The 23,373-nt window shown below is 44.9% G+C and overlaps 1 protein-coding gene and 1 pseudogene across 2 annotated transcripts; one reads left to right on the forward strand and one right to left on the reverse strand.

Annotated features, from left to right (window-relative positions):
• Positions 1–1,151: 1,151 nt before the first annotated feature.
• Positions 1,152–9,038, reverse strand: LOC148827889 (uncharacterized). Its single transcript, XM_088926398.1, has 4 exons — positions 9,001–9,038; positions 6,861–7,583; positions 4,751–5,899; positions 1,152–3,594 (listed from the first exon to the last, which is right to left on the reverse strand). The coding sequence occupies exons 1-4, from the start codon at positions 9,029–9,031 to the stop codon at positions 2,360–2,362; spliced, it is 3,138 nt and encodes a 1,045-aa protein (XP_088782524.1). The 5' UTR covers positions 9,032–9,038; the 3' UTR covers positions 1,152–2,359.
• Positions 9,039–9,221: 183 nt separating this feature from the next.
• LOC148827890 (GTPase IMAP family member 9-like) lies at positions 9,222–16,899 on the forward strand (annotated as a pseudogene). Its single transcript, XR_016091814.1, has 3 exons — positions 9,222–9,258; positions 14,915–15,808; positions 16,382–16,899. The product of XR_016091814.1 is annotated as a GTPase IMAP family member 9-like (transcript).
• Positions 16,900–23,373: the final 6,474 nt, after the last annotated feature.

The raw sequence follows: 23,373 nt of genomic DNA on the forward strand, positions 1-23,373 counted from the left end.
ACTTAGTACCACCATCCAGGGTCTCCTCTGTGTACTGTAATTGTGTTTTATCTTGTGTATTCTTTTTATTCATTGTTGTTGTCATTCTGCTTTGAGAAGCCACCTTTAATTTTTTATTTATTTATTTGTATTTATTTTATTTATTTATTATAAAATAAAGTTTATTATTAGTATTATTTATCAGGATGAAAAGGGTACTGCCCAGCCCGGGCGTGACGTCGCTCGTCTGTTACTCGGCTCGGGGTGTTATAAAAAGGGTCACGCATGACGTCACTCTCTAGTTACAGCTCACTGCTGTTACTGGAGAGTGGACAAAGTAAATAAGGTCAACTTTGCAATACCCCAGCTTAGTACTGTTAAATGTATGAAATACAATCTTTCCACGGACACAGTTCCAGCTTCTCTCCACTTGGACAGGCTGGAACATGAAACGTCACCGATCTGCAGGGAAGTGGGGTGATTCCCTTCAGCGGAGTCAGCGCCAGTGTGGACTTCAGAGACGGGCATCAGAGGTGCTCCTGAATCCCCTTGTGAAACACAGGTCAGAAATGGGACCTTTCCAGCCCTTGCAGACACATTGAGACATTTTTTATAACCTCGAATGCTTGTGCTCTGGGCAGCAGGCAGGACCCCTGTCAGAGTCCAGCCTGACAGCCTGGTGTCTGAACTCTCCTGTCACAATGTCTTCTCCTCTTCAACCTGAAGCTGCCCACACTCAATCAATAAATCAGATATAGGAGGCATTTTCTGAAGTTGGAGAAAATTAGATGAACACCCAGCAGCTCCTCCATCATGTTTCTAAAGCTTGGCAACCATTTCTGAACTATTGTGAGACTCGGAGCCTCCCTTCTGAGTGATCACTGTGTGGTCACTTTATTAGGTACACCCTAAACCTTAATCTGCTACTAACTGGATACTCAGAGGATACCTGACGGGACTGATCTTACTCTTGTTTTGTGCTTCTCGGAGCCTGTTTAATGTGATCAGTATTTTTCTCTTCCTCGTGTCTCTCCTGTCTCTTTCTCCTTCAGTTTTTCTCCTTTTTTGTGAGGGAAGATTTTGGAGGAACATGGGAGGAGATAGGAAGTTCTATATTTTTTCCTTTTCATGAAAGATTCACACATAAAACACTCTACCAACAGGCAACATGCTCTGTAACAGTACTTTAATGTGTAACAGATGCATCCATTATTTTTGTGGGTTTAGAAAGCAATAAAAATACTTGTCAAAAAAGGATTTACATTGTGCAGAACAACATTTACAAATCCAATATGTATGTATTGTAACCAGTTTCCAGTAACCACTTTTCAAACATTAATATAAAGTTCTATCTTATTAAATGAGCAAAACAAAAAATTTTACTTCAAAAATAAAAAAGGAAGAATAAGCTACATGCTTGGGGAAGTTCACTTGTATAAGAAGTCTGTCTCTGTATTGCCAGTATTAGCAAGTACTCATAAATATAAGAAGTGTACACTGTCCTGGACCCATACTGGAGCAGCCACAGGAACAGGAAGTGTACACTGTCCTGGACCCATACTGGAGCAGCCACTGGAACAGGAAGTGTACACTGTCCTGAACTCCATACTGGAGCTGCCGCAGAAACCCTAAACTTAACCCTAAACTGTCCTGAACTCACCCCTTACTTGTTCAAACCTCAGAGTAAAGGGAGATACACCAGCAGCCCAATTACAGTACATTTTTTTTTAAATGGGTTCAGCTGGTTCACTAATCTCCAACCAAGAAAAAAAAACATTCAGTTCATTTACATGGTGGGGCTCAAGCAAGCTATTAATGTGGGGACCAATCGTGGATTAAATCCCATACCACACCTCCTGTTCATTCTTTCCATTCATCAATTCCTCCATCTTGGAATTATAGTTTTCTTTTAGCCAGTTTCAATTCTTCCTGTTTCTTCCTTTGAATCACTTTCCACTTTATTCTACCATTCACTTTGAATGAGTAAAGGTTTATTCCATGCTGAACATGATTGGATAAGATTCTACATTCATTTTGTTCAGTATTATATTCATATTAATGACAAACTACATGACAGTATGATATCAGCAGTTGTGTAGGGTCTTCTCCAGTCTGTACTTCTAATGGCCAGTTTGACCTGTGCAGACAAGTGATCATACAGGAACAGGAAGTGGGTGAGGCTTCAGATGCTAACCAGCTGGGAAGGTAGACATTGGGCAGCTTTTACCCAGAATTCTAGTCTTCACCTCAGTTTTGATTTACTTTAAATGTATTGTTCATATATTATTTCAGAAAAACTAGAGAATATTTTAGGTAAGTAGCATATTCTCTCAGTCATCTTCTGTGACCTTCTTCTCGATGTGCTGCTTGTGGTCCTCAATCACTCTCCTGTATCTCCTGTGTGTCTCTGATGCCACACAGTAAATCTGTCTACCACTGTGTTTTGTCTCTCTATTGTCTCTCTGTATCTCTCTACTGTCTCTCTCAGCTCCTCAATCTCCCTCCTGCAGCTCCTGTGCTCCTGTCCAGCTGGAGTGAACTGTCTTATTGACACACTGACCTTCTGGAGAGTCTCTCTGTGTCTCTCTGCCTCCTCTCTGGCCTTTTCCTCATAGTGCTGCCTGAGCTCCTCCATCTCCCTTCTGTGTGTCTCCTCTCTCTGTCTCCTCTCCCTCTCCTGCTCCTCTCTCAGTTCCTCCATCTCACTCTGCAGCCAGTCTCTCTCCTCTCTCTCTCTCCTCAGCTCCTCCTCCAGCTCTCTCCTCCTCCCCTCATCCCTCTCCTCCCTCAGCCTCTCCTCCAGCTCTGCTATCCACTTCTCCAGCGCTCTGATCTTGTCCTCTCGTGTCTGGATCTCCTCCTCCATCCTGCGGAGGTGGTTCTGCAGCTCCTTCTGGTGCTTCTCCCTCAGTCTCTCCTCCTCCCTCTGTTTGCTCTCCTCTCTCTCCCTCAGGATCTGCAGTTGCCTCTGTCTGATCTGGGACTCGGCCTCCTGGTACGTCTCAGTGCTGTAGTAGCTGCCCTTGTTTCCTCCTACCAGCTCCTCTATCTTCTCCAGCAGCTCTGTGACCTGAGTGCCGCCCCTGTCCTTGTTGTTGAGGGCGTGATACCTGTTCCCACACTTCTCCAGCAGCCACTGGAGCTCCCTGCTGCCTGTGTGCACAAACTCCTCCAGCGTCCTGCTGGTAAGCTCATCAGCGTGGGTGAGCAGGACCATGGTGTGTCCCAGGGCCCTCTCCCCGAATATCTCCAGGACTGTCTCCAGTGTCCTCCTCTCCTCCCCTGTGGATCGGCCCAGCGGGGTCACCAGGAGGAAGGCGTGGGGTCCCGGGGCAGACAGATTAACACAGAGCCCCACATCCCGTCTCCTGTCGCCCTCAGACAGTCTGGTGTGGAGCCAGTCTGGAGTGTCCACCACAGTCACCTGTCTCCCGGACACTTGTCCTGTCCTCTTCCGGCTCTCCTGAGTGACCGCGGAGCTGCTGGCTTCAGAGGGAAACTCCTCTGAGCCCAGGATGGTGTTTCCTGCTGCGCTCTTCCCAGCACCAGTCCTGCCCAGCAGCACCAGTCTCAGCTCAGAGGGGCAGGGCTGGAGTCTGGGTTTGACTTCACTCACTGCAACAGGAGGAGAGACAGGAGCATCAGGCAGGTTAGACATGAGAGGAGACCAACCTTTCCACAGATAAGAAGGGTTCAGTTTGCTCAAAAGATATTTCTTGATAAACGTAACTTAAAAGTCATTACGAAAGAAACTTATAGAATCAACATCTGGAAATTAGTCTTCGGCATAATGATAACTACAAAGTTTTACCTGATGTTCATGATTTTCATGTCAGAACTTTCTTTCTGAAGTGACTCAAATGTCATCTTAAAAATCTGTGTTCATGTACTGGCCTCAAGCAACAACAGTCATGCTGCAGTACTGTACTGTTACAGGGGCAGAGTGTAGAAGGACGTTAATTGAAGAAGGAGAGATAATCTCTTCACTCCAGTGAAGAACAGCACTCTGGGAGAGTGTGCAGTCCAGTGCAATTATCCTTCAGGTATTTCACTCTGAAACTGATCACACCCAGAGTCAGAGTCCACTGTGTCTTTACTTCAGGGGATGAGAAGAGAGAAACAAGCTTAATGCTTCTCAGCACCTGTCAGTGGAATAAACTCCACCTCATGTTCCTGGTACCACATCCCCACTGCTGGGCTGAGCTGCAGTGATTCAGTGTCTGTCGGTCAGGAACTGTCCCTTCAACCCTGAGACCTGCAGTCTTGACCACTTTGTTAAAAAAGCAGAATTCAGACTCCAGGCTGTTCAGTAATTCTCCATCTCACCCTGTTTGACACAGATTCTACAACAGGCTGCTGCTGTTCAGTCAGACTCACTGATCTGCAGACAAGCTGTGACGAGTCCTTCAGACTGATGTACAGAAACAGCTCTTGTTAAGGTTTCTAATGATCTGCTGATGGGCTCTTTCATCCATTACTGTCCTGCTGGACTTCAGAGCTGCCTTTGACACTGCTGGTCAGACAGTCTTGAGGAACAGATTACAGAGGTTATTGTGTGTTTAGATCTCATTCTACTGATATAAACCTTTTCATTTACAGAGACTGAACTAATTTAAGCTGGTACACATTAGTGTGCCACTGTGTTAGTAATACAGTACAGAGTGGAGCACAGTATTATTTTAATTCCTAACAGGACACAAGATGGTTGAATCTCTCAGTCTGATGACCAGTAAGATCAGTGACTCAGTAATACAGCATCAATCTCACTCACTGGCAGGAGGGATGATGTCTTTACTGTTCATCCTCTTGACAGGCAGTTTGGGCTCCCCTGTCTCTTTCTCTAGCACCTCTTCCTTCAGTGTCTTTCTCATCTTCTCCTTCATATCCTCTTTTCTCCTGCTCCACTCCTCCTCCAACCTCTGTTTGAGCTCCCGTTCTCTCTCTTTCTCCCTTCTTTCATACTTCTGTCTCAGCTCTTCTGTCTCTCTCTGTCTCTCCTCCTCCCTCTGTCTCAGCTCCTCTATCTCTCTCTGTCTCTCCTCCAACCTCTGTCTCAGCTCTTCTGTCTCTCTCTGTCTGTCCTCCTCTCTCTGTCTCAGCTCCTCTATCTCTCTCTGTCTCTCCTCCTCCCTCTGTCTCAGCTCCTCTGTCTCTCTCTGTCTCTTCTCCTCCCTCTGTCTCAGCTCCTCCCTCTGTCTCAGCTCCTCTGCCTCTCTCTGTCTCAGCTCCTCTGTCTCTCTATTGTATGTCTCCAGTTCAGTGTGAAGTTGTTCAATGTCAGTCGTGAAGTACAGCCCACAGTTTCTTGCCACCATGTCCTCTATCTTCTCCAGCAGCTCTGTGACCTGAGTGCTGCCCCTGTCCTTGTTGTTGAGAACATGATACCTGTTCCCACATTTCTCCACCAGACACTGGAGCTCCTTCCCTCTTCTCTCCATGCACTGTTCAATGGTTGTGTCTCTCTGTCTGTCCCTTGGGGATGACAGTTTTTTGCGTCTCTCTCTGTCCCCCCAGGTGAACAGCACTATTGTGTGTCTCCAGACTCTCTCACTGAGAAGATCCAGATGTTTCACCACTGATCTCCATTCTGTGTGTGAGTTCAGATTAATCACCAGGAGGAGAGTGTGGGGTCCTGGGGGACACAGAGACACAGTCTTCACAATATCCTGTCTGATCTGCTGTGGATCACTCCTCATCAGGCACACATCCCAGTCTGGAGTGTCGACCACAGTGATCTGCCTCCCAGCTACTTCACCCTGTCTCTTCACACACTCCTCAGTTTCTCCCTCAGTGTCAAACTTCTCTCTGCCCAGGATGGTGTTTCCTGCTGAGCTCTTCCCAGACCATTGTCCCCCCAGCAGCACGATCCTGATCTCTGAGAGACGTTGTGGTGCCTCATGGGAATCAGCCTGTCCCTCCCCTGTCAGAGAAAAAGATCACAGATTACTTTATCTCTCTTACCAGCTTCTTATCACTGATGGTAGGTTTGAATCTCTTCTCTCTAGTACAAATCACAGTTTCCTTTTAAATTTTATTAATTTGCACAATTAAAAACAATGATTCAGTTTTAAAATAGCTGTCATGAACAGTAATTTGAAAAGGCCTCTTCTTCCATTCACAGCACTCCCAATAACACACTGTACAGTAGCAGTAAGAGTCTGCGGAGTCGGGCTGTTCAGACACAGAGCAAATCTGAACCCTGTAGTCACGACTTTCATACCAGCAGGTAGTGAGAAAACTAGAGAGCAGCTCCTTCAGCCCAGGCTGCTTGTTGGAAGATCAAGAGCTCCATACCTGAGTGAATATAAAATCTCACCCAGCCATGTCTGAAAGGTGCCCAGGGTTTAGGAAAAATCACAAAATCATCTGACCATCCTGCTCGTTTGGTAGCTGTGAATCTAAAATGTCTGAAAGGTTCAGTCTTAAGCACTTGGCAGGGACGTCTTGTTTAGACACCCACCACTCTTTCAGTAAAGAAGTGTTGTCTATTCTGTCCTAAATGTTTCCAACTGTGAGCCCTAATTTCACTGCTGAGTGTGAAACACTCCTCTAGAGCCCAGTCTGAACCCCTGGATCTTCAACTCTCTGTTCAGATCTCCTCTGACCTCCGCTGAAGAGAATTAGACAGGCATTAGTTTATACAGTTCTCAGGCATCTTTAAAACTGTACAACACTGACCTTTAATTATAAAATTCAAATCACCACTTTATCCAAAAGATATCACTGTTCTGAAATGAGTCTGGAGGAGAGAAACATTCTGGGCTGAAGGAAATAATCTACACTGAAAGGCTGAAGGAACTGAGTCTCTTCAGTCTGAAGGGAGTGTCCCACACTGACAATATTGAGGTTTAAGCTGAATAAGAGAGAGAACATGAACTCACTTTTGGGAAGCAGCTGTGGTCCCAGTGTCTTCTGCAGTAGCTCCTCTATCCTCTGTCTCTGCTTTATTCCTAAAGTCCTGAACTTCTCTTCCATCTCCTGTAAATTCTTTTCCTCAATCTCATAGTAACAGTCAGTCTTTCCTGCCACCATGTACTCGATCTTCTCCAGCAGCTCCGTGACCTGAGTGCGGTCACCCCTGTTCTTGTTGTTGAGAACATGATACCTGTTCCCACACTTCTCCACCAGCCACTGGAGCTCCTTCCCTCCTCTCTTGATGTGCTGCTCAATAGTTGTGTCTCTCAGTCTGTCCCCCCAGGTGAACAGCACTATTGTATGTCTCCACACTATCTCACTGAGAAGCTCCAGATGTTCCTCCGCTGATTTCCAGTCTGTGTTTGAGTCCAGATTAATCACTAGGAGGAGAGTGTGGGGTCCTGGGGGACACAGAGACACAATTTTCACAATTTCCTGTCTGATCTGCTGTAGATCATTCCTCATCAGCCACACATCCCAGTCTGGAGTGACGACCACAGTGATCTGCCTCCCAGCTACTTCACCATGTCTCTTCACACACTCCTCAGTTACTCTCTTAGTGTCAAACTCCTCTCTGCCCAGGATGGTGTTTCCTGCTGAGCTCTTCCCAGCCCATTGTCCCCCCAGCAGCATGATCCTGATCTGTGAGAGATGCTGTGGTGCCTCATGGGAATCAGCCTGTCCCTCCCCTGTCAGAGAGAAAGATCACAGATTATTTATCTCACTTACCACAAAATCATTTCCCATCCTGCTTGTTCGGTAGCTGTGAATCTAAAATGTCTGAAAGGCTTAGTCTTAAGCACTTGGCAGGGACATCTTGTTCAGACACCCACCACTCTTTCAGTAAAGAAGTGTTTTCTATACTGTCCTAAATGTTTCCCACTGTGAGCCCTACTTTCACTGCTAAGTGTGAAACACTCCTCTAGAGCCCAGTCTGAGCCCCTGGGATCTTCAAATCTCTGCTCAGATCTCCTCTGACCTCCCCTGAAGAGAATTAGACAGGAGTTAGTTTATACAATCAGGCATCTTTACACTGTACAACTGCACAACACTGAAAATTAAATATTCTTTTTGGTTTATGTTTATACAGTTCATACAGTTACAGTGCCATCCAGAACTATTGGCACACTTGTAAAGATGAGCAAAAATGTCTTTGTTGTTTATCAGTTTGATTTTACACTAAAAATGTAAGAGAAATCCAACCTTTCAGTGAGGTAAAATTATTCAAAAAAAAAAAGCCTTATAAAAAATTTACATTTTTCTCACAATTAACATTGAAACACTTAAAATCAAAAGCTGGAGGCTCTACTGTACATAGAGAGGAGTGGGAGAGGGCAACAAGCTGCCCAGCCATGTTGTTGAAGCCGATACCCTGGCTTCTCTCCAGTCACAGCTGGATGAGCTCCTCCAGTCAGGACAGGAGGCTCTTCTGTACACAGAGAGGGATGGGAGAGGGGGACAAGCTGATACCCTGGCCTCTCTCCAGACACGGCTGGATGAGCTCCTCCAGTCAGGACAGGAGGCGCTACTGTACACAAAGAGGGGTGGGAGAGGGGAACAAGCTGATACCCTGGCTTCTCTCCAGACACAGCTGGGTGAGCTCCTCCAGTCAGGACAGGAGAAACAGCTTCATGAGAACTACTAATTATGGGCCAAATAAATTCCTCTGTTGTTCATCTATACTTATTCCTCTCTGGTATTATCAACTGTACAATAAACACGGCCTCTGAGCAACAAACAGGAAACTTTCATATCTGAGCATGTCTGAGCATCATGAATTCTAATAGTGTGAATCCAATACCATCAGCAAACAGTTAGGATTTACATCAATCATTTTACCTTAAATAAACACCTTATTAAAATATTTAGTGATTTCCAAACAGCTTGAGTTTTACAGTATTGATCTCTGATCGCTATCAGTAGAAAGTGAAAGTAAATCAGCTCCTGTCTCTCTCCTAGTTCAGACCCTGAGTGTTTGACAGACAGAACAAACTCTCAGCAGACAGGAAGACACTTCTCCAGCTGCTGCTGTGCTCTGTGACAGAGAAGAGACCCTCAGTGACTCCCTTACCGACACTCTGACAGGTAGAACAAGAGAAAACTCACCAGGGCTGAGCGCTGAGCTATCAGATGCCATCTCTCTCTCTTCTTCTCTTCCTGTTGATGCTGGGGTGGTGGGTTTCCTGTCCTCGCTGTGACACTGCTCTGATGTCACCTGGTGGATTTATTAAGTTAATTACCAACTGAACAGGTTCATCAGTAAGACCAACAAAAAAGATTACAACAGAGAGAATGCGGATTATCTGAAATACATCTATCCCAAGCTCATGGACGCCTACCTGAAGGCCAGGGGGCATCACTCAGGTGAGTGTGTGTGAAAGGGTAAATGTGACAAAATGAGGACATTGGTGTGCTTAAGATGTGCCAGCAGCCATGTCACCCTGCAACTCACAACTCACAACTGACAACACACTGGAGCTCAGGAGGTGTGAGCCTGGTCAGTACCTGGATGGGAGTCTCCTGGGAAAAACTAAGGCTGCTGCTGGAAGAGGTGTTAGTGGGGCCAGCAGGGGGCTCTCACCCTGTGTTCCATGTGGGTCCTAATGCCCCAGTATAGTTTACGGGGACACTGTACTGTAAACAGGCGCCGTCCTTCGGATGAGGTGTAAAACTGAGGTTCTGACTCTCTGTGCTCATTAACATTCCCAGGGTGTCTCTCGAGAAGAGTTGGGGTGTTACCCCAGTGTCTCTGGCCAAATTGCCCATTGGCTCTAACCAATCATGGCCTCCTAATAATCCCCATCTATTAATTGGCTTCATTACTCTGCTCTCCTCCCCACTGAGAGCTGCTGTGTGGTGAGCGTTCTGGTGCACTATGGCTGCCATTGCATCATCCAGGTGGGGCTGCACACTGGTGGTGGTGGAGAGGAGTCCCCATGACCTGTAAAGCGCTTTGAGTGGAGTGTCCAGAGAAGTGTTATATGAGTGTAAGACATTATTATTATGATTATTATTATTATTCAAATTAAAGGTTATGCTCACAGATAGATCATGGGTTAGATCAGCTGAATAGGAAAATTCATGATTGATATAATATAATATCAATTATGTTGAAATAAACATCAAATTATATAATTTACAAATAGTGTCCTGTGATCTGTACTGTACTGATCTGTACTATTTCTCAAAAAGAGTAAATGTCAGAGAAGCACCAACAGATGATCCGACTGTCTGAAGAGTGGGTGGGGGATGGAGCAGTAGGCATCCTTGATAGAGGTGTATCAGTGATCGAGAGCATCTGCACCCCTTGCTGGGCAGGAGACATGCTGGTAAGATTTCAGAAGAACCTTCCACAGGTTGACCTGATTAAAGTCTCCCGCAACAACAGATACAGCATCAGGGTAACTGTTTCACAGCTGTTAATGTTGGCATATAATACACTGAGCCTGTCCTACAGGACAGTCCCAGCTCTGTGTTAATGTGTGTTTTGAGCTCAATACACCCTGAATCTGCACTGACTGTCTCCTGCATCACATGTATCTGTACTGTATATAAGAGCTGGGAGACCCCAGCAGTGTGTCTGTCCTGCAGGACAGTCCTAGCTCTGTGTCACTGTGTGTACTGAGCTCAATATGAAACTGCCCAAGACCATCTCCTGCTCCCTGTACACAGGACACCAGTTAAACATCTGTAAGCAACACTTAACATTTTAAGAAAAGAAAGTTGTCACACACCACTCCTGTTTCAATTTCATTCTCCGAGTAAGGGAAGCACATTGTGCAGCACGTCTCTATGTGGTTTCTGTGGGCTATTTCTGCTGTACTGTGACCTGCAGACCTGTGTTTCTGTGTTACTGCACGTCTCCACACCTCTCACAGCGTTGTCGTTTCTGAGAAAGGTTGTCGTTTCTCAGAACCATGAGTGTGTTTACTTTTTATAAGAACCTCTGTAGCTGCCATTTTGTTTGTCATTTTGTGCTCTTTTTCTAACAGCTGGTGGCTTTCTCAGTTATGAGCACACACAACCGAACAGGAGACAATGTGAGAGAGAGGAGATCACAGAGAATCTCTCAGTAAACACACACACAAGAAGACAGGAGACAATGTGAGAGAGAGGAGATCACAGAGAATCCCTCAGTAATATACATAAACAACAGGACAGGAGACACAGGGAGAGAAAGGAGATCACAGAGAGTCCCTCAGAAATATACATAAACAGGACAGGAGACACAGTGAGAGAGAGGAGATCACAGAGAATATCCCTCCATCATAAACACACACAACAGGACAGGAGACAGAGTGAGAGAGAGGAGATCACAGAGGACCCCTCAGTAAAAAAACACACAAGAGGACAGGAGACACATTGAGAGAGATGAGATCACAGAGAATCCCTCAGTCATAAAACACACACAAGAGGACAGGAGACAGTGAAAGAGGAGATCACAGAGAATCCCTCAGTAATAAACACACACAAGAGTACAGGAGACACAGTGAGAGAGAGGAGATCACAGAGAATATCCATCCCTCATAAACACACACAACAGGACAGGAGACACAGTAAGAGAGAGGAGATCACACAGATTCCCTCAGTAATAAACACACCCAGCTGTACAGGAGAGACAGTGAGAGACTGGGTGACACAGGCAGACCTGGCTGCCCAGAGAGGACAGGCTGTGCTCCCACTGCCAGCGGGGAGAAATAGAGACAGAGGTGCACTTCCTACTGCACTGTGACAGATACTCTGGGATTAGAGAAACATTCTTCCCGAAATTCAGAAATCTAATCCCAGAGTTCCCACACCTGCCAGAGTCACAACGGGTCCCAATCCTACTGGGAGAGGGAGGAGGGAACTCAGTTGATCTGGCAGCCCAGTATGTGATCTCCTGTCACAGGCTGAGGAACAATGAGTCTGTCTCCCAATAATGCTCCAGCCGCCTACAGAATATGTCAATATTTTATAATATGTCTTTGTTGTAAATGTCTGTAATATGTCTGTAGGTTTTATTTTACTTCTATTTTTTGTTTTGTTCCATGTTAATTTTATTATTTTTATTTGCTTTGGCAACACTGATTGTACCCATCGATCATGCTAATAAAGCACCTTGAATTGAATTGAATTGAGAGAGAGGAGATCACAGAGAATCACTCGGCAATATACATAAACAACAGGACAAGAGACAGTGAGAGAGAGGAGATCACAGAGGACCCCTCAGTCATAAACACACACAAGAGGACAGGAGACACAGTGAGAAAGGAAATCACAGTGAATCACTCAGAAATTAGCACTCTAACTAACAGGACAGGAGACACAGAGAATCCCTCAGTAATACAGTGCCTATAGAAAGTCTACACCCCCCTTGGACTTTTTCACATTTCACAAAGGTACAGCATGTTACCATAATAGATTTAACTGGGAATGTTTGCCACCCATCAACACAAAGTCCTCTATGATGTCAAAGTGAAAATAATCCAGACTTTTTACTAAATTAATTAAAAACAAAACAGAAAATAACTGAATGCATAAGTATTCACCCCCGTGCATTGACACGCGGTGTGATCACAGTGTAACTCGAGCAGTTGTTTAAAGTAAAAACTCTCACAAAAAGATCACTTCTGAAATCCCTGCTCACCAGAATAATCACGGACACGTCGTCGGCAGACAATTTCCCCGCAAACACAGAGGAGCGTGAAGCAGCGACATTAACCGGCTCTAACTTGGCGGCATTTTTCAAAATAAAAGTCCCCACAAAACCTGCCTCAGGAAATAAAATCCTGGAAGTCACATTTATAGCACAACAACACTCCAGTTCCATTCCAGTTACCTCAAATGCTGATGATGCGGCCCTTCCTGCTCATTAGTCTCCATAATTACTGATGTACGAGTGAATAATTACAGGTTTTTCAGCAGACATTTCCCTGCAGAAATGTTTCAACTCTGCATGCAGAGTAAGTAGAGTTTGTCAGTAAAACCATCGGGAAGACGAGAGCACTATTTCCATCGGATCAAAAGAGATATTTTTACAAGCCAGCTTGTTTACAGTGTCACAGGGCTGCTTCACCTCACTGGAAGGTTTGTTGCCTCGTTCTGAATCACAGAACATGGCGCTGTGCAGACCTGGAAATTTCACTGTGTTGTGATGAACACTGAGGTTTTCATGTTACTGTGTCCATTTTACTTTTATTGTGTTTGAAATGCACCCATCAATGCTGAATCTTTCTAACCCTGGAATATAAGAATAGCGTTAAAGTTCCCCTTTATTGACATGTCTGTCCTCAGAATAAAGTACAAGATGATAATAATAATTCTTTATGGCACCTTTTTACAGTCTAGTGTCCCTGTCCCTAAACTGGGGCATTAGAACCCACACAGACCGCAGGGTGAGTGTCCTTTGCTGGCCCCACTAACACCTCTTCCAGGAGCACTCTCACTATAAGAAATATCACCCCTGTGTGTGAGAGTAGGGGTGTGGACCCCAGTGTCCCGACTGCTGGTCAGTACAGATCCCAGGACACTCTGTGTGAGAGTAGGGGTGTGGACCCCAGTGTCCTGACTGCTGGTAAGAGTTGACCTGGATATTCTGGTGATTTATTTTGGTCTTAATGATGAACCTGTTCAGTTGGTAATTAACTTTATAAATCCACTAGGTGACACCAGAGCTGTGTCACAGCGAGGACAGGAAACCCCCACCCCACATCAGCAGGAAGAGAAGGAGAGAGAGAGAGATGGCTTCTGAGAGCTCAGCGTTCAGCCCTGGTGAATTTTCTTTTGTTCTAACTGTGAGTGTCAGTAAGGGAGTCACTGAGGGTCTCTTCTCTGCACAGTAGCAGCTGGAGAAGTTTCTTCCTGTCTGCTGAGAGTTTGTTCTGTCTGTTAAACACACAGGGTCTGAACTAGGAGAGAGACAGGAGCTGATTTAGTTTCACTTTCTCTTGTCAGGGATCAGAGATCGGTACTGTAAAACCCAAGCTGTTTGGAATTTACTAAATATTTCAATAAAGTGTTTATTTAAGGCAAAAATGATTGATGTAAAACCTGTCTGTTGGCTGATGGTATTGGATTCACACCATTAGTATTCATGATGCTCAGACATGCTCAGATATGATCGTTTCCTGTTTGTTGCTCAGAGGCTGTGTTTATTGTACGGTTGATAATACCAGAGAGGAATAAGTACAGATGAACAACAGAGGAATTTATTTGGTCCATAATTAGTAGTGATTCCAGGTTCTCATGCAGCTGTTTTTCCTTTCCTGACTGGAGGAGCTCATTCAGCTGTGTCTGGAGAGAAGCCAGGGTATCGGCTTCAACAACATGGCTGGGCAGCTTGTTCCCCACACCCACCCCTCTCTGTGTACAGTAGAGCTTCATGTCTTGACTGGGGGAGCTCATCCAGCTGTGTCTGGAGAAAAGCCAGGGTATCTGCTTCAACAACACAAAACCTCTTTTTGATTTTAAGTCTTAGTGGTCCTTTGTGTTTCAATGTTAATTCTGAGGATGTCTGAAATATCAATATCTAAATGTTCACTAATCGTCACTGAGGATTTTGAATATTTTGTATGTATGTGGCTCAGTACCTCCAGCCTGTCATTGTGGGACACTCCCTTCAGACTAAAGAGACTCAGTTTCTTCAGCCTGTCAGTGTGGTGCACTCCCTTCAGACTGGCAGGTGTAGAGGTTCTATAAATTCAGGAATCACAGGTGGACTCTTAGTAGGACCACCTAGTAGGACTGTTCTGTATGACAAAGAGGTCTTTTTATATTCAACAATTTAGTTTTTCTACAAAATTTAATGAAACCCCATGAAACAACAGTGAAATTAATAAAATGCCAGTATCTAATGACAAAAGAAATATGTTCTGTAGAGAGAACTGATAAAAGTAAAACAATACCTGTAATACAAATAATAATACTAATTTAAACTTATCAGAAATTGAATGTATACAAGAGATCTATGAAAAGAATTTGTGAAATATCAATGGTCTGTTTCTGAAGAAGAATAATCTGTGATCTTTCTCTCTGACAGGGGAGGCACCACAGTATCTTTCAGAGATCAGGATCGTGCTGCTGGGGGAACGATGGTCTGGGAAGAGCTCAGCAGGAAACACCATCCTGGGCAGAAAGGAGTTTCAGACTAGGAACCATTGTGTGAGAAGTCAAGGTGAAATAGCTAAGAGGCAGGTTACTGTGGTCGACACTCCAGGCTGGGATCCACAGCAGGTCAGACAGGAAGTTATCAAAAAGGAGGTTGTGCGCAGTGTCTCTCTGTGCCTCCCAGGACCCCACGCTCTCGTCCTGGCCATACCTGTAGACTCCTCATTCACAGAGGAAGAAAGGAACACATTGGAGGAACACCTGCAGCTCCTCACTGACAGAGTCTGGAGACACACAATAGTGCTGTTTACCCGGAGACACACAACCATTGAGCAGCACATTGAGAGAGGAGGGAAGGAGCTCCAGTGGCTGGTGGAGAAATGTGGGAACAGGTATCATGTTCTCAACAACAAGAACAGGGGCGACTGCACTCAGGTCACAGAACTGCTGGAGAAGATAGAGGACATGGTGTAAGGAAACTATGGGTGGCACTTTACTACTGAGACATATCAGGAGATGGTAGAGAGAGTCAGACTTGATTAATTGAAACAGATCAAGGAGGAGAGACAGAGAGAGACAGAGGAGCTGAGACAGAGGGAGGAGGAGAGACAGAGAGAGACAGAGGAGCTGAGACAGAAGTATGAAAGAAGGGAGAGAGAGAGAGAAGAGGAGCTCAGACAGAGGTTGGAGGAGGAGTGGAGCAGGAGAGAAGAGGAGCTGAAGGAGATGAGAAAAACACTGAAGGAAGAGGAACTGGAGAAAGAGACAGAGGAGCCCAGACTGCCTGTCAAGAGGAGGAACAGTGTGGAGTGGATTCCTCCTGCCAGTGAGTGTGATTGATGCTGTATTACCGAGTCACTTATCTTACTTGTCATCAAACCGAGGGATTCAACCATCTGGTGTCCTATAAGGAATTAAAATCATACTGTGCTCCGCTCTGTACTGTATTACTAACACACTGATATCTACCAACTTAAACTGGTCTTCTGTGCTGTACTTGAACTGTTTTCTATCATTGAGATCAGATTTAATCTGATCAGATCTGATCTGTTCCTCAAGACTGTATGACCAACAGTGTCAAAGGCAGCTCTGAAGTCCAGCACGACAAGAATGGATGAAAGAGCCCATCAGCAGATCATTAGAAACTCTAACAAGAGGTGACTTAGTCCATTTTACTGTAATTGAACAAATTATTATCTGTTGAGTGAATGATACTTTTCTACGTTTGATCTGAGCTCAAGAGTCTAAAATGCCAATAGAGCTGAAACTCCTCAGTGTATCACTGACAGAAAAGCTCAGAACAGGAGCAGAAGTCTGAATGAACAAAGGGCCATCAATTAATATTAATCTCCTCTCATGTGTAACCTCCCTGATGCTCCTGTCTCTCCTCCTGTTGCAGTGAGTGAAGGAGACCCTGCATTCAAACCAGGAGGTCGAGTCCCAGATCAGACAGAGGCAACTGCAGATCATGAGGAAGAGAGAGAAGAGGAAACAGAGGGACGAGGAGAGACTGAGGGAGAAGCACCAGAAGGAGCTGCAGAACTACCTCCACAGGATGGAGGAGGAGATCCAGACACGAGAGGAGAAGATCAGAGTGCTGGAGGAGAAGATAGCAGAGCTGGAGGAGAGGCTGAGGGAGGAGAGGGATGAGGGGAGGAGGAGAGAGCTGGAGGAGGAGCTGAGGAGAGAGAGAGGGGAGAGAGAGAGGCTGCAGAGAGACATAGAAGAACTGAGAGAGGAGCAGGAGAGGGAGAGGAGAGAGAGAGAGAGGAGACACACAGGAGGGAGATGGAGGGGCTCAGGCAGTGTTATGAGGAAAAGGCCAGAGAGGAGGCAGAGAGACACAGAGAGACTCTCCAGCAGGTCAGTGTGTCGACAACACAGTTCACTCCAGCAGGACAGGAGCACAGGAGCTGCAGGAGGTCTGAGGAGCTGGGAGAGACAGTAGAGAGACTCAATTGTAGACAGATACAGTACAGTAGTTATTTCAGTCCCCTGAAGCAGAAGAGACATACAAGAGATAGAGGAGTTTGAATGAGAAGCAGAAGCAGCACACTGAGAGAAAGGCCACAGAAGATGGTTGAGAGAAGGTGTTGCTTTAAACATTCTCTAATCTCTAATCATCTGAATTTATGTTACTGATGTATTTAACCTAAATTAAACGAATTCTGTTTAAAGAGAACAATAACAGCAGCTTTGCTCCCTCCCAGCTTGTATCCAATCACAGCAGCCTCCCATCTGAAGCCCCTCCCTCTTCCCTCATCCTACTTCCTGTTCCTGTGGCGACTCCAACATGGCAGAGACGGTATCTTAGCTCAATACTTCTCTTGAAGAAGGCTCCTTTTGCCAGTATTATTGTGTAATGACGTGATTGTTGTGTTGTCAAGTGCCTTGAAAACATTTACAGATTAAGGTTTTTCTATTAACTTTAGTCAAGTGAATCCCAGCTTTATCAACGAACATTTTAAGACGAACATTAACAACAGAAGGGACAGTACAATAGTATTACTTTATGTGCTGCATTGAAATGTTGAGATTTTGTATATATATACAGTAATTGGAAGAAATTATTAAGATTATTGAGTTTCACTGTTTATTAAAAAGTATTTGTGTATAAGGATCTTTCTCCTGTTTTTATACCTCATCAGTTTAATGGACCGATATTCTTAAGAGACTCATCAGAGAGGCTGGACTCCAGTGTCAGGGGCAGTGAGACTCTACACTGGGCACTATCAGGTGACACAGACCAGCTCAGTGCTGTTAACCCCCAGTCTTCTGTCCTTGTGCTCCTCTGACCAGTCCAGACTGGGCTCATAATCATTATACACACTACACACAGGTTATACATTATTTTGAATGTAATTCTATTCAAATAATCTTGTATTTCTACCAAATTGTGGACATTTTACTGGAGTTATTACAGTAAACTACCAGCTTTCTATAAAGTCTAAATAATACTGTACCTCCCTGTATTCAGCACTAATCATACTTGTATTTATAAAGTATGTAAAGGGTTAATTGAAGAAGCTTTCAGAAGCACGGAGTGAAAAGAGAAAAACACACTCGTGTGTAACATTGTTGTGAGTTCAGTGAAGTGTAGTTGCAGTGTGGGGAATTGTCCTGTTCAGTCGTGTGTGTGTTACAGAGTGTGAGACTGTTTTTAAACAGGACAGTGTAACATCACCTGTAATGAGTGTAGGATGTACGAGAATGAGAGGAAGGTCCGCGATACCAGCTGCAGTTCTCCTGTTCTATTAGAACATCTGGAAACGCTCCCATATAGTTACTAACTTCTTAGAAAAACTTTTAAAAAAGGGATCCAGTGTGAGTTTATTCTCGGCACGCGTCTCTGACTGCAGCCAGCACAGGAAGGGACCTGCGTGACGTCACCACGTTCATAACTAGTAGCTATTGCCTGCTGTGGTGAAGCGTTCAGACAGGGTTACACTTAGAACGAACTACCTGCCTCCATGAACTTATTTAAACAGCCATGGGTGAAAATACCAGGTTCATATAACTGCTGTGGTACCGAAATACAATATGAGGTATTAATAAATATTTACATATAAACTTCACTCGTATTTAATACAGTCTCGTTTGAATAAATTCCGCTGTTTATCTAGTAAATTCAGGTTTTACTGCTCATTTCAATGAGTTTTCATTCTTTACATTGCATTAGTGTGAAAGACGCGACCCTGTACTGGATAAAGCGCATAGAAACAGGACGGACCTCTGTTCACGACTGAAGACACTCAGTATAAAGAGTTAATTAATTGTAATTAATGTCATGAGCTGTAATGAGTCCCGATGTCGGAGTAAGTGTAACTGATAACAACACAGACAGTATTATATTAGTGAGAGTAACAGTCAGAAGATCAAATCCTATTCTAATAAAATGGGACTACTGCATTTTTTGTTATTTTAAATCGTTTTTTTTGAGAGTGAAATAACGGGACACTTTAATCAGAAAGTGTTGCTGTAAAAAGCGAAGTTCCCGGTTTTTATACTCGTCCAGAAACTCTCCCTGCTCTGACCTCTCCTCCTCCTTCTAATGTGTCTGTTTTGGTGGGTTTCTGTCTAAAAACACATTACAGGACTCCCATCTCCTGTGGAGACACATGTAGGGTCATGTCAGAGCAGAAGTCCCACATTGTAAACCAGTTTAAACTGGGACTGGGTACAACCCGGATCAAGACAAGAACTGAGAGATACATCAATCAGTCTCAGGACTCTCTCCCACTGGTGTCTATCTCTCTGTCCTGTTTCCTAAAAAACCCACTAGTACCCCATGTAGGAAAGAAGGAAAGAAGACTCGCTCGTCACTCCTGTTCTGTCCCGGTGTCGCAGTAACTGGGACTGAAGCAGACGGAAAGGAGACGCGCACTTCCAGAACTTTCCAGACACCGGCAGCCCACAACACACACAGCACAGGGAGTGTTTTCACCAGCTGCGCCGCCACATGAACACCAGGACTCCCCTCATCTGCAGAAACACCAGGGAAGAGCCTCCCAGCCCACAGGAGATTCCCGCTGGAAGGAGCTGGCGGGGGATTCCCAGGAAAGAAGCGGCTCCTCACCTGGGAATAAAACAGCTCAAACTCGGAGAGTTGCTTAGCAACCAGTGCAGCAGCAGTATCCGGAGGACGAGCCGGAAGCAGGTTTTGGCGCCAGTTTTCCTCACTTTTTAATCACGTTATGAGACTAAAAGTTGATGTATTTCTCTTAATTGTCTGAACATAAGGAAGGTTAAAAACCAGAGACACACTTAATCATTTATGATCCCGTGGGTGTTGACTTCAGTATTCTGTTAACATAAAAATCAAATTCATTTCTGTCTTTAGGTTTCCCCATTACCTATAAAGCCCTTTGAGTGAAGTGTCAAGAACAGCGCTATGCAAGAGTCAGGAATTATTTATCGATCAGTCTATTAAGTAGTGTTCCTTTTCGACCAGGTGGTGCCAGGTGGCTGCGATGCCAAAGCTGTCACGGATGTCTGAAAAACGAGACGAACCGTGGAGAGGCAGGAGAGCGGAAAAAGACCCTATGCGTAGCAGCAGAACGGGAAAAAGGCCCCGGGCTCGAAAGTGCAAAGAGTTCAGGAGTGCCGTATAGAAACCTATGCCCTCAGGTAGCGGATGTGGGGCGACCTGGTCCTAGGCAGGTCTCAGGACATCCGAACATCAATGCTGAGCAAGGGCAGAGTCTAAGATCTGGAAATATATAGTCCCAGAGGGAGAGAAACACCGGAAGGACAGCAAATAACAGGAAATGAGAGACAGGACAGAGAAGGAGCGCCCTCTGGCTGCAGAGGGCGTGACAAAAGCAGCATCACAGAGCAGACGGGAAACTGTGGAAGCCCGTTTTCACCAAGGAATAAAAACAAACGTGCTATGATATCTCAGAATTGCGACTTAAAAACTCAGAATTTCGAATTTATATCTCGTAATTGCGACTTTATATCTCACATTTGCGACTTCGAAATAACCCCTATTTCATTGTCTGTCCTTTTGTTATTGTAACGGATTCGGGTTCTAGGGCTTGTACCCTCGCCGCTCCCACCCTAGTTTGTGCCTCACTGCATTGGTTCGAACCCAGGCCTTACCAGCTGAGCTTAAGAACACTTTCTTTAGCCCTAGCGGCCAGCATCCTAGGGGAGGGCGGTGCTGTCTAGACCAGATCGTACAACCTGTCTGTCGGCCGTTCCGTTACACTGTATTCATGAATCGTACAGGATCATAGGATCTATAGGCCTGAAGACTTGTCTTGTACAGTGCCCTGATAAAAATCAAATTAATTACACTAATTTTTATGGAATCCCATTTCCGCTAGTGAGGCTTCCATAGTACCTGGATGGAATAGTGGACGGTGGGCTTTTAATTTTTTTTTTATTTAAACACCAGAAATACAAAAACGGAGACAGAATATGAAATAAGATACAGAAATAGACACTTCACATCCAGAGGAATTCACAATTATAAAAGCTGAAACTTATACTTTTTACATATTTCCACTGTGCGTCCTTTTTTACTTAAAAAAAGTCTTCTTTAGCTCAGCTGGCAAGACCTGGGTGGGAGCGGTGATACAATAACAAAATGACAATGAAATATGGGCTATTTCGAAGTCGCAAATGTGAGTTACTAAGTCGCAATTCTGAGATACATAGCGCGTTTTTTTACTCCCTGGCGGAAACGGGCTTCCATACATCAAGGCTGCGTACCTTAAGATTGACTTTAAATACACTTGTTTTCAAAATACAATTCATATCTCGAGCACTGAACCTGTCTTTTTACTGTTTCTTTAGGGATAAGTCGTGAGATATCGCTATTAAATCACGTATTTCCCCACCAATTGCAAGAACAAGGTCACACGTCTTGTCTGAAATGAGCTCCGCTTCATCTAGCAGAGCTGTGTGTTTGAACAGAAACAGCGCGGTAACACACGACTGGAGGAGACGGACCTCAGTCAACGCCTTTGGGGATTTTACATTATATAATAAGGAGAATTTCACGTTATGTCCTTTTTAAATGTATGAAGGAGAGGTCATACGGATACCGCCCAGCGAAACGCGAATTGGAGCCCGTCGTGGTAAAAAACAAACGAGTTATTATAGGCTGTAGTATTCCCAAAGAGACCACGACTGGTCGTGCAGCTTGTTCCCGGCAGAATGTGAGGTGTGTCGCTCTGTGCGACATCGTCCCCCAGTTCCTGCAGCAGAGCTCCTGCTTCTGCTCTGCGCCCCAGTATGAGGACCTACCGCATCTTAAAAACCTACCTGTTGGATTCTGATTGACGGTCATAAACCATGAAACTCCGTGCGGGCCAACCAGTACCAGCCATTCCAGGGGAAAGCGCAAAGCGGGTCCGTGTCCGATTGGCGAGCACGTTTCTGCCCACGGCCCTGGAATAGGAAGTGTGGAAGTGGGTTACATTTGCTACGTAATGTGAAGATGTCTCCAATCCACCTTCCCCCACGGCAATAAAGAGAGACTTAAAGGTAGAATCGCCTTGCGGTTCTTTAATCATTTTCAGTCCCGTTGATCATAAATTCTATTGAACCGGGCTGGGCTCTTGATAAAACTGCAGCAGACGGTTGCGGTGCGCTGACATACTCTTCTAGGATGGATGTTGAAGGGCAGGAGCTGAAGACTATCGGCAGATCTGCTACTGTATTACAGCTGCCCTGCCTCCAAGTCCGATTTGTTGTTTATCTCTTAGATCCAGAGAACTTTGTTGGGTATTAATTTTTATTAATAACAGGAAGTGGTGTCCGAATCATCAACATTTGCTCACCGATAGCCTCCAAGGTCAATGTTACTGAGTTTAAAATGGGTTCAGAAGAGCTTGATGATGTTAAACAGGTAAATGTACACATAATAGACGTAGTGTACTACAATCCTCAAATTCTGTGCACACAATATTACACAAGACATGTTCTGTTTGAAATCCTTTACACTTGTTGGAAGAACTGTAGTTTTTCAGTGTAGCTCACTGATCACAGCTGTGTCTCGAGAGAAGCCAGGGTATCGGCTTCAACAACAGGGCTGGGCAGCATGTTCCCCACCCCCACCCCCCTCTGTGTAAAGAAGAGCCTCCTGTCCTGACTGGAGGAGCTCATTCAGCTTTATCTTGAGAGGAGCCAGGTTTTCGGCTTCAACAACAGGGCGGGTCAGCTTGTTTTCCAGTGTTGCATGTGTAGGCACTGACAGAATTGGTAAACCCAAACAACAGTGGCAATAATGAAAATACTGTGCTTTAATCAAGGTTGACGACCAACCCAGCTTGTCCCCTCGCTGTGAGACTGGACTGTCCTCCCTTGTCGTCCTGCTGGTGACTCTCCCTCTCTGCCCTGCTGTCCTCCGGTTGCATCTCCTGTCTCTTCCACAGAGCAGATCAGTGTGTGGCTGTGGTCCCCAGGACACGGTAATCAGGGAATAGGTCCGTCAGTGCAATGTGTAAGAGTGTAACAGGTTAGACCCACAGCTGATGCCGGTCAGGTGACATTTACAGAAGCAGGGCCTGTGCTGTAAACAGTTCAAACAAAGGACGATTAGAAGAATTCCTGTTTTAAAATCTCATTGCCACAATTGTATTATGAAGATGATAATCTTGTAGGTGTATAAACCTCCTATTTAAAATGAGATGGCACCCTGCATTCCAGAAATATATTTCGTAATACAGTTACATAAGAGGAGAATGCATCAGGTGGCACAGTTTTTATATTTATTTATATTGGGGTTTTATGCACATTGTATACATGGACAAATATTCTATACACAGTACAGTATGTTTCAAACTGAGAGGTGATCAGTGCTGCTGCTTTCGTTGAGTTCGAGTTCGTGGGTCCATTTGAGGGTGCAGAGCACAGAGATCACAGCCCACTGAGTACAGGTCT

This window comes from Atractosteus spatula, chromosome 10 (assembly GCF_055471065.1).
Source record: "Atractosteus spatula isolate fAtrSpa1 chromosome 10, fAtrSpa1.hap1, whole genome shotgun sequence".
NCBI classification, from domain to species: domain Eukaryota; kingdom Metazoa; phylum Chordata; class Actinopteri; order Semionotiformes; family Lepisosteidae; genus Atractosteus; species Atractosteus spatula.

What these genes read in the sequence shown, in the direction of transcription:
- LOC148827889 (XM_088926398.1), bottom strand. Translation starts at nt 9,031, where the DNA reads ATGGCATCTGATAGCTCAGCGCTCAGCCCTG. An exon ending in TAGCTCAGCGCTCAGCCCTG is followed by an intron (nt 7,584 to 9,000) that starts GTGAGTTTTCTC and finishes TCTCTCTGACAG; the next exon opens with GGGAGGGACAGGCTGATTCC. An exon ending in ACCACAGCTGCTTCCCAAAA is followed by an intron (nt 5,900 to 6,860) that starts GTGAGTTCATGT and finishes TTTCTCTGACAG; the next exon opens with GGGAGGGACAGGCTGATTCC.